Source organism: Anoplopoma fimbria, chromosome 4 (genome assembly GCF_027596085.1).
Source record: "Anoplopoma fimbria isolate UVic2021 breed Golden Eagle Sablefish chromosome 4, Afim_UVic_2022, whole genome shotgun sequence".
Classification (NCBI taxonomy): Eukaryota; Metazoa; Chordata; class Actinopteri; order Perciformes; family Anoplopomatidae; genus Anoplopoma; species Anoplopoma fimbria.
Window position 1 is genome coordinate 21,209,701 of NC_072452.1, and position 15,309 is coordinate 21,225,009.

General features: G+C 38.2%; 2 protein-coding genes across 2 annotated transcripts; both read right to left on the minus strand.

Moving 5' to 3' along the window:
* Positions 1 to 6,353: 6,353 nt before the first annotated feature.
* Positions 6,354 to 8,704, minus strand: spata4 (spermatogenesis associated 4). The gene is given in 7 exon segments (XM_054597136.1): positions 6,354 to 6,386; positions 6,388 to 6,449; positions 6,617 to 6,721; positions 6,838 to 7,058; positions 7,701 to 7,819; positions 8,163 to 8,292; positions 8,604 to 8,704. Coding segments are annotated over 7 exon segments (771 nt in total).
* A 1,053-nt stretch (positions 8,705 to 9,757) lies between these two features.
* On the minus strand, positions 9,758 to 14,772 carry asb5a (ankyrin repeat and SOCS box containing 5a). The gene is made up of 7 exons (XM_054598069.1): positions 14,568 to 14,772; positions 13,048 to 13,127; positions 12,008 to 12,115; positions 11,620 to 11,770; positions 11,066 to 11,200; positions 10,151 to 10,342; positions 9,758 to 9,978 (listed from the first exon to the last, which is right to left on the minus strand). The coding sequence occupies exons 1-7, from the start codon at positions 14,770 to 14,772 to the stop codon at positions 9,851 to 9,853; spliced, it is 999 nt and encodes a 332-aa protein (XP_054454044.1). The 3' UTR covers positions 9,758 to 9,850.
* Positions 14,773 to 15,309: the final 537 nt, after the last annotated feature.

Sequence of the window (15,309 nt, forward strand, 5' to 3'; positions counted from 1 at the left end):
ACAGAATGGTTAAACCCGTCGCCCCCCCGCGGCCGTGACTCTACTGCATTAACTCAACCTCTCCTTAAGTAAGGGAGGGGGGGGGGACATCTGATTTCGAAATGGGATTCTCCTAATCTTGTTAGTCATACAGATTCAATTATACGATCACCAAGGAGGTGTCATTGGATTCCTATCATGTAAAAGGCATACTATATGTGTAGACAAAACCCTGCTTATGAATGTTGTTGCTCACTTTGGGTGATTTTAAGATTCAAACTCAATGATTATGTTGTCTAGTCTGGGTTGAGGTTTTACAGCTCATGGTCTTATGCAACTCTTTGGATGGCCGATAAATTTGCTTTTTTCCCCTAATTCCTGAGAAAAAATTGACATATTGGGAGATATGCATTTTGTCATTGGTTAAATATATGTAAATACATTTGGTCATCGGTTAAATGTATGTAAATGTTTTTTACACTAAACAAGAAGACTTCCATGTTGGCTTCCATATTGAATATACTGTCATGTATCTAGGAAGGTTGTGCAAACGTCTTGAGTAGGAAGCAGTGTGGCGCCATGGCAACAAATGCATAATACTGTATGAAACAAGTATTTCATACAGTACTATGCATTCTGTATGCATAAGTTATACTTAATTTTAATCGATGCAAAACTAATAACTCAAGATTTAATACTTAATTTCCATTTCAACGTAGGAATTTGGTTTGGTGAGCTCACACAAGGATACCTTACACTCATAAAGACCAAGGCCATAAAACAAACATAACAGATATTGACGAATTGAGAGGTGGAGAGAGGAATGGGAGCCACAGAGGAATAATTGGAAGATCATTGAGGTACATTAAGTTGCTGTGGGATGAAATGTGCGGTATGAATAGAATCTGACTTGACTTGAAGTACGGACAGATGGCTGTATGGATGGATGATCAGACAGGTGGATTAGATGAAACTTTAATGATCCCTGTGGGGAAATTGAGCTTCTGCCGCAGCAGAGAACTGGAAAGCAGTGAAATAGGAGGCCAGTAAAGAGGTCTGAGAGTGATATAAGTAAACACGTTAGCTTCAATAGATTGTAAATAAAACTGGGATAGACTGGTGCACAGAAAGACCAATTTGAACAGGTGAATTACTTTTAGAGGGATGGTTTGACCCAGCAGACCCTAATTGTCAAATAACGTAATGGATGGTGGCAATTTATAGCTTTACTGGTGCAGGAACATACTGAAAGTTTCCTAAGCCGTGGTGGCCTACAGTATGTCCTCCCTGATTAAAGGAACTCTAACAACGTAATAATTGCGCCTTCTAGAGGGACCGCACCATCATCTTGATGTTTTGTTTATTGTAATTATGCTAATGTTTCAAAATGAATGATTTATTGATGTTAAAATGTAATGCTTCATAAATGTTTGATAACTTAATGCAACATATTTAATTAATATTTAAATTAGCCTCCCGTAGTAGCATATTGTCCAAACAAATGGTCTAACCTCCTGTGTACCGTACCTTTTTTTTTTTTGATTTAGGAAAAAATCTTTATTAGCCCTGCTTGCGACATGGTTTGTTGGTCGGCCAGTGTTCGATATCAGACACATTTTACCTTGTATCTTTTATGATAATGTCCTGTTGCTTGTAGTGTCCTGACGTTTTCCATTCATAATCCTGCTCAAATAGATAAAACACTAGTGAAACATTAAAAACTGTTTTAAAGGTGCTATCTATCGCCTCTCAACGGCTCTCATCATGGCGGTGGCTAAGCCCGCGGCTTGCTAGCTAACGGTGCTAACAGTGCAAACAGCACCAACAGGGCTGACGGAGCAAAAGGTGTTTAGCTGATGGGGAATCAGAGGGTGGGTGCTACGTTTCCACGACGACACCTACAGTCGGGACGGCATTATCAGCTGCAACCGCCGTATGAGAACAGTGCATAACGGCGGCCGCGAGCTAACCAGTGGCGCACGCTCACATGCACTAAAAACACACGCAGCCATCTTCATTATGTAAAGAAAGAACATCGAATCACAGATAATAACACATACACAGAGAGAGTGACTTCATTCTCTGCTCAGGTAGACATATCTTTACATAACAAATAGTTATTTGTGGCTATATTAATGGTCTGAATATTGAATTTAGCACCTTTAAATGACTTCAAATAAACTTGCTATGAATGCAGTGTCTGAAGTGTAAGGTTAATATCATATAAATATCTATATATATATCTTTTATTCTGCTTTCACTTGGGCATTGTGCTACAAGGTATTGTTGAAATATTACCAACTAGGTAAATATACTGAGTGTTGTTATAAGTGAAAGACTGAAAAGAGTAAATGCTTGGCAGTAAGACATTTTCTTTTCTTGCTTTTGACCCAAAATATATTTTGCCTTGTATTTTTACATTAACTGTTGCCCTTTCTATTAAGTAAGTATAACACTAGCGGAGGGAGAGTGGTGCCGTTTTCTAGCATTCAAAGGTTATTGTGTAATCTTGCTTTCACTGTTCAGAGGTATTTAAGCTCCACTACTCATCTGTTTAGTAACCTAGGTCTCTGAAATGTGTTGGGCTTACTATATCCGTTCTTTTTTCCCCCTGTGCCAGTTATCAATATTCAGAAACTTAATCACAAGCCTACTGTGTTCACTTAGCGCACTGTAAATACAAAGCCTTTCATTTTGATTGTTGTTATCTTATAAATATGTTGTAATGCATATAATAATTTAAAATGTGTATATAACAGTAATCAAATGAAGTCCGTCAGCGAAGGAGGTGAATTTAATTCCAATCTAATGAATAATGGTGTATTATTTGTTTAAGGACTATTGTTTGCATGTGGCACATAAAAAAAGAAAAAATCTAATTTGCACTTCATTATCTTTAGTCTCTAAAGCCCAGCAGCTTGTTGGTGACTAATGCATCGTAGCTAAATTGAAAATGTATGCATGAATAAAAGCAGTTCATTAGTGGTAACTGAATATATATATATATATATATATATATATATATATATATATATATATATATATATATATATATATATTTATACATATATATATATATGTGTATATATATATATATATATATATATATATATATATATATATATATATATATATATATATATATATATATATATATGTATATATATATATATATATATATATATATATATATATATATATATATATATATATATATATATATATATATGTATATATATATATATATATATATATATATATATATATATATATATATATATATATATATATATATATATATATATATATATATATATATATATATGTATATATATATATATATATATATATATATATATATATATATATATATATATATATGTATATAACATACACACACATGTATATAACATACACACACATTTCAGACACACAAAGTGCCCCACCCTTGGCCTGGATAACATGGCCACATACTAGCTCTCCATGGCTTTGTGTTAATAGGGGTGGGAGATTTGCAGTGGGGGAATGGGGGAGGGCCTTTTTTTTTTTTTTTTTCTAGGGGAATCCTTAGCCTACAAAGACTCACAATAGCCCCCCCTCCCTGGCTAGCCGTGTTACTGTCTGTGTTTCCAACGAAGCACTGACCCTCCCCCTGCTGCATCCCATCGCCTTCGCCACTAGAGCTTCCTCCACACTGTGGGTACCATGACGCCGATAGGGAAAATCGGCAGATGGCGAAACACTTTCTTAGGGCATTTGAGACATCCTCATCCTCTTTTTCTGTTTTTTGTACATGAATATTATATATATATAGCTTTTTTTTTTTTATGCATGCGTGTGCTCCTTGAAAAACCTATAGCCGTTGCCTGTACACTCATGACCAACAGAACGAGCCAAAGAAGCTCACAGTAAGCTTATTAATGTCTCCTGGTCGCTCTCCAGTATGGGCTTGCTAGTTGCCATAGCAACCAGGACCTAGATATTGTTCAGTGGGAGAGGTGTGTAGATGTAGAATAAATATAAACATCACCCTGTAACCCTGGCCAGTGTTTATCATGTAAAGCAACTAATCTCACTCACCATTATTAGTGATACTTGTAATTTATTGAATTATGAAAATAATGTATCAGGACTCTGGCTATTCTGCAGTATACACTTCATTTTCTTCGCATTTCTATTATAGCACTTGCTGCCGATTGTAGTTGTAACTCACATTCTGGATTTTAAATACAAACCAGTGCAGCTAAATGTGAGGCTCGACACTGAAAAACCTAAATTCCGATGCTCATCTCCCAGCGCCTGCAGAAATCAACAGGCGACAGCGCTCTTCGTCTTAAGTGCTGATGTGTGTTCACGCCCAGTCAAGCTGAGGGGAATCAAAAGACACTGAAAGATTAAGGAGGTCAGGTTTTACAGCTCCACTGAGGGAGGCAGGGAAAGAGGCTTTACCAGCCATTGACTACCATGGAAAACGGGATGGGCTGCTTTTCAAAGAGACCCTGAGATATATTAGAGGCTGGTGGATCTGTTCAAATGTCAGATAACCACACCTCCTCTCTTTAAATGGTTGATGAATAGATTTGTTTTGAAAATGTGTCATGTTACAACATCTTGTTTACGGATAAGCATTAGGTGTTGTAATTGTTTGGTTTTTTGCAGTTGACCCAAATGATGCTCTGCTCCACAGCAGCTTTAAGAGTCACATTCTGGTGTATAATACAGTAAATCTCACGGTCATCTGCAGCTAATAGTCTGTTGAAACTGTGGAGATCATATCATTACAGCGTTGCCCTATCTCTCTATTGAAAGCCCGGTCTCTAAGACCACATGAGAAGCCAGGCAGTCAGCCAGAAACACTTATCATCCTGTCATCCGTTTTTCACTAGCTTCACAGCTCAATTGTGCTCTACACTGAGCATCCACGAGTGCTTGGAGGTTTGGGGCCAACGGAGTGATCTCAATCTCAAAGTGAATCTAAGTGGCTCTGGCACCAAAAACAATAAATGTTCTCCACTAAGTATGCAAAAATAGGCATATACAACGGAGACAATAATAGAATTTGTTTTGCAGGATTATCATGGATGCATATCAAAAATTCAGTTCAATTGGTTTGAAACTATACACCGAAAAGGACAAGTCAATAAAGTCCATAGCACTATTCAGCTATACACTAGTGTGTTGTTAATGCAGTTTAGATCAAACAGTTTCCCTCAGCAGTCAGGTAATAACTGTACATTGTACAGTTGGTTTATACATAATTAATCACGGATATGTTCACAGTGATTAATGTGGCAGCAGCAGTAACCATGAAGCAAATCAGTGGCAGAGTTTAATATTACACCATTAGACAAGGCTGTTAAAGCTAAATGACCAGAGTAAGAATCAAGAATCATGAATACAAAATCTCCAGTTGTTTTATAGTAAATGAAATACAGCTGATTGTGTGTGTTTATCCCCATTCGTAGATTTGTTTACCCCCTTTGAGGGAACCATAAAAAGTATAAAACCAAACAATTTTAACTTAAGCTTTAACCGAAAGGTAACTTGATTAAGCTCAAAGATAAATCCATCTTGCATACATTAAGATGTGGGAAGCGTTTGTTGTCAACCACCAAACCAGGAGCAGAATTACTCTCCTGTATCTGGCTTACAATGACTGTGAGGGCAAGAAAATCTGGAGCAGTAAATGAGAAACAAGACAGAAAAAAAAATCTGTAATGTCTACATGTTACTGTGACTCATTGTTCCCCAAATCTAGCAAACCAATCAGTTATCAGTTACATAAGTGGTTCCTACCACGGTGAATGTAAAAGGTTTCCCTTGTCATTCAGGTAAAAAAGGTTTCATCCTGTAGCATCATTTAACCAACATTTGGCAGGTGCCTGATCAAAGTCTCTTAGAACGCAGATTGAGAAGAAGATCTGATGCCTCGGTGATGATAACAAAGGGTAAATGTATGTTCCGTAATGGGTGAAGGAACTGAGGAATAGCTTCATGGTGAGAAACACAAATGGATGAACAGTATTCCAGTCAATTTCTGCAGCATACAAGGATTTATATCCTCTTTTTGTCAATGGTACACCTACAGCAGTGGGTTTCAGTCTAAACCATTGATGAGAGCTCTGCTCACGACTCAATGCTGCCACCTACTGGTACAAACAGACATAGCACAAACATGATGGCAGACGCACTAAAACATTACATAAGCCAAAACAAACAGTGACGTCTTCTGTGTTTCAAAAGAAATCATACTCCAGAAAATACTTTTGATGCATAACAGTTAAAATCGGCTATTATTTTAGATAATAACTACATCAAGAGACACACACACACACACAATATAATTATAGAGCACAGATTTCCACACAGTTCATTTAATAGTTAACCAAGGAGCGTCGGACAGGCTGGGTGGACCTTTATCTCCTTAAAGGAAACAGCCGCTCCACTCCATGTTGAAGAGAAGCAGAACTCTAAAACAGAAAATAGATCGGTTAGGGATTACTAGGTCTCAAAACAAAACTGTTCCAATTCGCCCCCCAAACAAAAAAAGAACTGGTTCACCCAAACAATGCACATTTGCAGATAGAATATTCTCTGCTGATTATTGCTGCAAGACAATATATGACTCAACACTTACTGGATGAAGTGTCTCTAGATGAAGCAAAGCACTCACCACGGCGGCTGGACGGCTCAGGATGTTTGGCTGCCAGCCGACCCAGATTAGGCTTCCCTTTAAAACGTCCTGTCACCAAACCAAAGAAATTGTCCAAAGGAAAAAAAGAAAAATTAGAATATTAGAATACAATAATTGAATATTTGCCCCTACAAAAAGCCTGATAGCACACCTGCGTGACTGACCTGGGTTAAGGACCCTATCTGCCGCCCTTTGCTCCAGGTGCCTGTGGAGGATGACTTCTGCCTTCCATTTGTTTGTGCTGATGTCGGGCTCCGCCATGATCTCTGTAATCCTCAGGTTGTTCTTGATGGCCTTGGAGGCCGTGGAGCGGGCCAGTGTGGGTAGAAGCTCCTGGTACTCTTGGTCAGTGAAGTCTGACTCTGGGCCCTCAACATCTCTGATGCTGGGAAGGAGTTAAAAAAGATTAGGATTAGAATACCTACATGATTCTGTTATTATTTTTGTGATTTGGGAATATCATTTATACACTGAGCAAATGTGCTGTTTGCCAACTGAATAGCATCCTCTTCAGTTGTGTTTGGTTGGATTCAAGTGCACTAGAAGCGCTTTAGTGGAGTGTTGATGTTTTTTTTCATTGCCCCACCTATTGTTATGAAATATCCTCATTATCTAGCAAAAGCCAATGTACAGTATCAGCATGCTTATGTTTTCAGTTGAAATAGGCAGTAATGTGTATAAGGTGTAATAGCAATGTCAGTGTTAAATGATGATTACACTTATTGTTTAGTTTTATGTGTAGTGACATTGAACACATTCCTAAGGGAAACATAAACTAAACCATTCGGCAATTTTCAATTCACAGTAATGTCTCAAAAATAAGTGCAACACTGGGGAACTTTTGAGCTATTAACACCGACACACAGAGAAATATATACCAATATCTCACTAAACTGTTGACAGTAATAGTTCTTTTTTTTGAAACTCCAAGATGCTATATAAACTTCCTATCTGTCTGGAGATGGCAAGAAAGGATCTGCCTCAAACAGTGTTCATTTTCCAGCCCCGGCTCCCAAACGACACTTACCTCCGGTTCGTTAAAATAGTATAAACCTCCTGCACCAACAGTTCAGCTGCTCCTGGTTTACAGTGGATGCTTCCATCAATGATCTCTTTCATCAAGTGCAGATTCTGCTTCTGTAAAGACTGTGACAATAACAAAAAAAGTGTTGGTAATTATCTACCTCAAAATAAGAACTTCCTGTGTCAGATCCCTCAAGTACATGTAAGTAAAGAAAACATCATAACGGGTCTTCAGTATAGACTTCATATGATTTAATATTTAAAGAGTTGTTTTCTGTGCTGGTAGGTAGAGCTTCCTCACAAAATGTGGGTTAGACACCTAGAAGCTGAGTCATTTTTAATACTAATTTAGTTAGGCTGCATCAGGGGAAATTAAACCACATTTAAACCACATGCCAGCTAAACTGAACAAAGAGACATTTCTTCCTCGCTCATTATATTTTTGTAGGTTCTCTCCTCCTCTTACCCTCTCTATCTGGCTCCAGTTCCTCTGTTTGGCAGAGAGTGATGTCCCTTTGTCATACGAATGCACCAGAAAGTCTTGGGGGTAATAACGAGACAATATCTCTGCCACCAGGTAACCATTGGAAAAATCTCTGCAAAAATAAAAAAAAAAAAGCAGGGAGAACAATCTGATTTATATTTTTCTCTACCAGTGAAATCCTATTTAAACACTTTGCTGTCTTGGCACCATTGCAAAGCAATTTTTTTTTCTCTGATCTGTTCTATGAGCCTTGATTATTTAATCATATTATATCTAAATAGACAGTATTTAATTTAATTTTAATTTTTAATTTTAATTTTAAAAAAAAAAATTAATTATTTTTTTTATTTTTTATTATTTCTCACTGATAAATCTATAATATACTGTTATATGGTGTTAGATTAAATTAGTTTAATACTTTACCTGCGCACATTCCTCCAATGAAATGACAGCTCGAGGCTTTGCAACCATTTCATGACTTCTCTTTGCAGTCCTGTGTTTTTGGGAGACTTTGCAAAAGACATGCTGCTCTGAGCCTGATGATATCTAGTAACATATAGTGTTAATACTGTGAACTATACAGTCAGTCGGTCCATGAAAGCATGCCAATTAACCCCACTAGTTTCCTCTACAAAGTGCCTGCATGTGTGTGTGTGTGTGACGCACCTGGACTGTCTTTGTTTACATTGCCATAGCAACGACACGACACACCTCTGGAACACGTGGTTCGGTTTATTATTGTCCATCAGATCATGAAGCATTAATAAAAACAAACTTGCCTAAGAAATTCCAATTCATTATTTTCAAACAGTATTTAAATTAAAATAAGACATTATGAAATAAGTCATGTAATAACACTATACCATTGGGAAAATTGCAATATTTTTTTTTTTTGAAATTCAGCCCAATATTATGAAATGTGATTTTTAAACTGCGATTTAAATCATATGGCTTTGTTCATATTGTCTTTGGAGCTTTATTGAATTGCGGTATTAGCTATTGAAACAAACAACTCTTCCTGTTCCACTCTCTCTTGCCTTTCCACTCCCTCATATTTTCCATTTGGGACTTAACAATAAAGACAGCTGCCTCCAGTTGTCAGTACTCAGTAATCTAAGCTTAAACATGTCAATGTATTATTGTTTTTTTGTTTTTTTTATGTTTGTATTAATAATTCACCCTCTGCACCTCTAACACAAACATATTTTGGAATGCACCAGGTTTCAAAATATTTTTTAATCATATAGTCGTGCGCAATACATTATATATCAAACGCAAAACTATCAATACTCATTCACACACAGCATATTGTGCATTAATATTACATTCAAATCTCAAAGTTTTCAAAGTGCATCACTCTTTGGTAAATATTGCAACTATTAAGGCTTCTTCTAAATACAGCAAACCTGAACTGCAAATAATATTTTATTTATTATATTTTTGAACCATAATTTATCCAGAGAAGGCCAAGCCATGAACTCATTTGAGAGACCCCCTGCTTCACATCCATCCAGGTTCACAATCACAAATGTGATGCAGGCCAGCTCAGCACAGCTTGGTACTGCAGGTACTCAGTGGCTACTGAGTCACTTAATTGACATAGCCACAATTGAAGGAAAGGCTTATTTCGGTAGATCCTATTAAGGCGGGCAGTTTGATTCTTCTGTCTGTCATTGGTACTGCAGGTAGTTCCGTAGCCTGTTGGGCAGGGGGAGGTGGGAAAGAAGGTGGAGTCTGTCACGGCCGACGCAGCTCCTGATGCACTGACGACACAGCTGGTTCAGCCGTCGTGGTGTAACTAGGAAAATGTGACAATGAAACATAATATGAGCTGGTCCTGATTCATGGACAACCTTTATATCTAATGATGAAGTTGTTCGAACGAAGACATAAATAGAATAAGGTAGACAAAATACAAGCAAACATAGGCTTGTAGTGCCTTATAAAGCAAGTTACAAGCGTTCTTGTACCTTCATATATCAGTAGGAAGCCCTCTGTTACACTGCTGGGTGGAGCCACGTCTACCGGCCTCTGAAACTCGATGTTCCTGGCATTAATGTCCGCACCAAAGTCCAGCAGCAGCCTAACTACAGCTGGGCAATCTTTTTCTGCAGCTGCATGTAAGGGTGAATCCAGGTATTTGCCTTTCTGTACACTTGCACCTGTATGGAGGACAACTTGATTATCCATTTTTGACACAGTTCTGATGTAAAGGCTTCAAGGTCTGATGAGTCCACTGTTAGATATCATCATTGAAACCCAGCAGGTACTCTGTGACTATATATGCCTATTTTTCTTTATTTTTTCTTTTGCATACTCTAATTGAATTGTCCTTATATGATCTCTACAGAGAAACGAATAGCAGTTTGAGGAAAAGCTGACAGACCATCATCTCCCGCTGGAGGTTATCATTGCCTTGATGATTCACATAACTGACAAATAATAAAGCTGTGTTGTTGCTGCTGTGCGGGGAATGCCTGTCACCTGCAATTAGGTACTTCATCATAAATAATGAAAGCAAACCAACATAAGGCTGAAAAAAAATTCTTATAAAGAACTGCTCACCTCAAACGATTATATAACTCTTTGTTTGAATGTAGAGCTTTTGTGTGTCGGGGTCTAAATGCTTTTTTAGAGGCTTTGAAAATCGACTGTGCTTACGTATGTTTATGATTCTGATGTTTATGAACAAATGTGCTTGTGTTTCTGTGTGTGTGTGTGTGTGTGTGTGTGTGTGTGTGTGTGTGTGTGTGTGTGTGTGTGTGTGTGTGTGTGTGTGTGTGTGTGTGTGTGTGTGTGTGTGTGTGTGTGTGTGTGTGTGTTCATACAGGACGTGTGCCTGTCTGTATGGAAATGCAAAGATCCGCACTGTGCTGCGCGCTGACCTTCCCTCAGGAGTTTCCTGGCACACTCCAGCTCTTGGCAGACGCAGGCTGTGTAGAGCGCTGTGCCCAGGTGAGGAATGTCCATGTCCACATCTGCCCCCCAAGTCACCAGAGCCTCCACACAACCGTAATGACCTGGAAGTAATGGAGCATGGAGACAGTAATCAGTAAGTGACAATGTGAGATAACTCTCCAAGCTGTCTGCTCGGGTCCTGTTGTGATTTATTTCTAAAGCTGTTTTTCACAGGTTTAATAGCACAGTAAAGGACACAAATACAGGTTGAAGGATATGGAGTAAACTGTAATTAGTACAGTTGGAATTCTATATTGGTTCATTTTATTTATTTATAACAGACATATAGTGGTAATGTGAATATATTGAAAATCAGCAGCAGACACAGATACAGATAGTATTGGTTAATCCCAGAGATGAATGCATTGATCCTGAACACAATACTGTTTAGATACACTATATTCAAAACGTCAATAGAAAACTACCTGATATATTAGTTGATGCATTCCGTCATAATGCAAAATATTTAGTCACAATATACCTTTACTGGTAGCTTCATGGATTGGTGATGGATGGTATATAAGGCTCTGGGGATTTGCTCCATTTTCCAAAAGAATTTCAGTGCATGCCACACTGCCCGCTGTACAGGCGTTGAACAGAGGGGTGACTCCATCAATTGTAAAAGCATTGACCTGCAAAAGCATTTTCTTAAATTGTTATTTTTAGGCCTTGTTTAACCGTGCAAGTTGACTAATAGCAACAGCCTGGGGGAACAGTTGAAGGGGAACAAGAACTTAATAGCTCTACAGTGACTGTGGAGGAAGAGCAGCAGTGCTCATTTGTTACTTCTACCCAGATTCTCCCCGGCCATGGAAATGACATTTGACCCTGTGCTGCATGGCAACATTAAAGGCCAATACGTGACTTACATTTGCTCCTGCATCAATGAGAGCTCTGGAACAAGCGGCATGGTCCCCGACACAGGCCTCGTGAAGGGGTGTCACATGGTCTATAGTCAGAACATTCACACTGTGACCCTGGAAACCGAATCAAACAGCCACAGATAATACGTTGTTATATGGTGCATTAATACATGACCTTTGTCAGCCTCTAATGGTGAACACCCGGAATTGCAAGAACAATAGCTTATCTTTTCTCCTAAACCAGACCCGTTATGGTTGTCAGTAATTGAAAAACTACACTGTACAGTCACATTTGAACAATAGCAATTAATAAGCTTGCTAATTAAAGCACAGACCCAATAGAAGGCTGGTTAAGAGCTAATAAATCACCATGCAAAATACTGTAATGCTACCACAGCGTTGCAAAGAGCTTGTCTGAGTTGAGAACAAGGCATTGTTGGCTCTGTGGCTGACATGTCTTACGCTCTAGTCTCCCATTTATCACTATTTGGCATTGATCAGCGACTTTGTCAACGTCGTCACATACTGTATATAATGGTTACGTAATACTGTATATTGTGATTTTTCTGTTTTTCTGTGTGCATTGACTTAAAAAACATGTTTTAGTGCCGTTTTGATATTGTAAGCTAAAGCTAACACATCAAATGCCAACATTTTGTATTGAGAAGTAATGGAGGTGGATACACACAAATTCAATAACACTTCTGTGTTTGAAAGTACCAATAAGATAATTACATGTTTCCCAGATAACCCTATCTTCATTTTCTTTAACATCTAATCCAGGAGTCTACAAAGGCATTGATACAAATGTAATGGCCCAAGGGACAGTTACATCAGTCCCCACGTATACTGATGAGAGGATGCACATAACTCTACCAGGGGGATCGTGTTCTGCACATGGGAGAAGTGTGCCTTCTGCCAGAAATCTCCTTAGGTTTAAGCAACAAAGCTACTGAGTTAGGTTTAGAAAAAATATCATGACTTGGGTTAAGATCAGAAAAAAGCCCTAAAGGCAAACTTCCTCCATGTGTTTTTGTTCTCTTCACCTGTAAAATAAGGTTCTTCAAAGCCAGGAGGCGGCCCTGACACGCAGCATCGTGGACGGGTGAGCGGTTCGCCCAGGATCCTGCAGTAGGAATAAGTAAAGTAAAATAATCTTTTAATGTTATATGAATATAATCAAGCATCATGCATGTACCAGTGAAAACAATTGTGATTTCAGGTCTTTATGAAATCAGATTTTAGTTTTATCAAATCTTGTTGATTCTTCATGTCTTGTATCATAATCCCTTTATTGTTAAGCCAATCATGGCTGCTTTATGAAATCCCAACCACAAATCTAAATGTATCCATCATCTTTATATGTTTATCAATGTCATGTTCCAAAAGTTAATGCATGGGTCAGCTTATTATTATGTGACTAATGATGCTTGAAGTCCAGTATAATTCATCATATTAACACTCCATTCACATAAGACCTTATATAAACCTGATAATTGTGATATAGACGTTTGATTGCAAAAAATCTGATAAAGCACACCTGAGTCAATGTCCAGAATAACAGCCGATACATTCCACATGTTATCATCATCATCATTCTCATCTCTCTCCATTTGAATCATAATTTAGATAACAACCGATCTAATGTTTTTGTCTAAAATTCAAGCTTTTTTTATTCCTGGAACCTATTTCCCGTGACTGACATTCATTTGAAATACAATATACAATACAATAAAAGACCCAGCTACGGACATCAAACAGATTTTCTTAGAACAAGGAAGAGCATATCTACAGGACTGTGACTAAAACACTAAGCTTAGCTAATTAGTATTCCATGGAGTAGGTCCACTTTAAATTAAACACCCCCCTTGAATGATAGATACAGATTATGTTGTCGTCGTGTCCCTCTTCCCCCCCCAGAATGTGCCTCCAAACTGCCTGTCCCCGAGACTGAGGAGTGTTGTTTTGGTTGCTGTCTGAGTGTGAAAGGGTGCACCGCATAGCTGGGAATGGAAACTAGGGCAGGAGGGGGGTGGGGGCGTCAGGAGGGGTTGGGGGGGGGATATCATGACTGTGTTCTAATAATACATCAGAGAAAAAGAACTGCCAGCCTACGGTGTCTTCGCTTAATATTGAATGTGCGGTTCGGGATGTAAAAGTAGATATTAAGCTGACGAAAGAAAAGTCATTCATATCCACAGTTTGCTTGAATGTGAATACAATTCACGGCTTTTATACTCATTGGATTAAAAATGCTTTAATAGCTCATTTGTAAACACGGAAATTGTGAAAGTGTGGTTGTGTGTGAGCAGAGAGTACTTCAACTTAGTTTTAAAGAATACAATATTGAATTATATTGATATATCCTACCTAGGTACGCATCAGGTAAACATGTTGCATGGTGTATAATGTACACACAGTTGTATTGTTCTTACATTTTACACCAAATGTGCCTTTAGAACACAAACCTGTATGCTTAAAATGATTCAACTTCTGGAACACACAAACCACCTGAAGACACAAACAACCCTTTAAGGCTTTTATTGTTTCTTCTCCGAGTACTCACTGTGTCGTTGGCCATAATCATAGAACTCTGCTGATATCCTGGCAGCCTCTTTGCGGTTCCCACGGACAATGTAGAAGTATGTCAGCAAGTTGAGAGAGATCTTAACAAAGAGCTTAAAGCAGAACAGTGCCAAGATGCTAAGGTAAACACTGGACAACCGGGCCACGAAGGGCTTATTGGAGAGTTCCTCTGCTGGCTCTGACATTTCCTCCGACACGTTACAGAGAGGCTTTGGTTATGATGAAGGCAGGATCAGATACCACTGCAAAAAAGCACAAGAGTAGTCTGCTTTTTCTCCCAGTGTACTGACTGACTGGTTGGCTGGTGCGGACTGGAAAAAAAGTGCCCTGCAGCTGCTACTGTGCCTGAGAGCAAATACTCCAATGTTAATGTACAAAGTGTTTGTGTGTCTGTGTGTGCATGTGTGTGCGTGCGTGTGTGTATGTGTGTGTGTTCACAAGTAATACAAATTAGGTTTTACCCACAGTGGTACCAGTTCCACTTGCAAATATGACATTAATTACATACAATATAACTTATGATGATGTTTAATTATGGATAAATTGTTACCAATATTTGCGTTCATTTCAAATAATGGTAGTATTTAATTCAGGATAAATTATGTAAAAATGTTCACTCATGATAGCATGCAATTCTAAACAGAGACCAATCAATTGAAATGAACCCAATCGCTTATAAAGCACATTTAATCTTTTAATTAAGTGAGTGAAATTTCATTTAT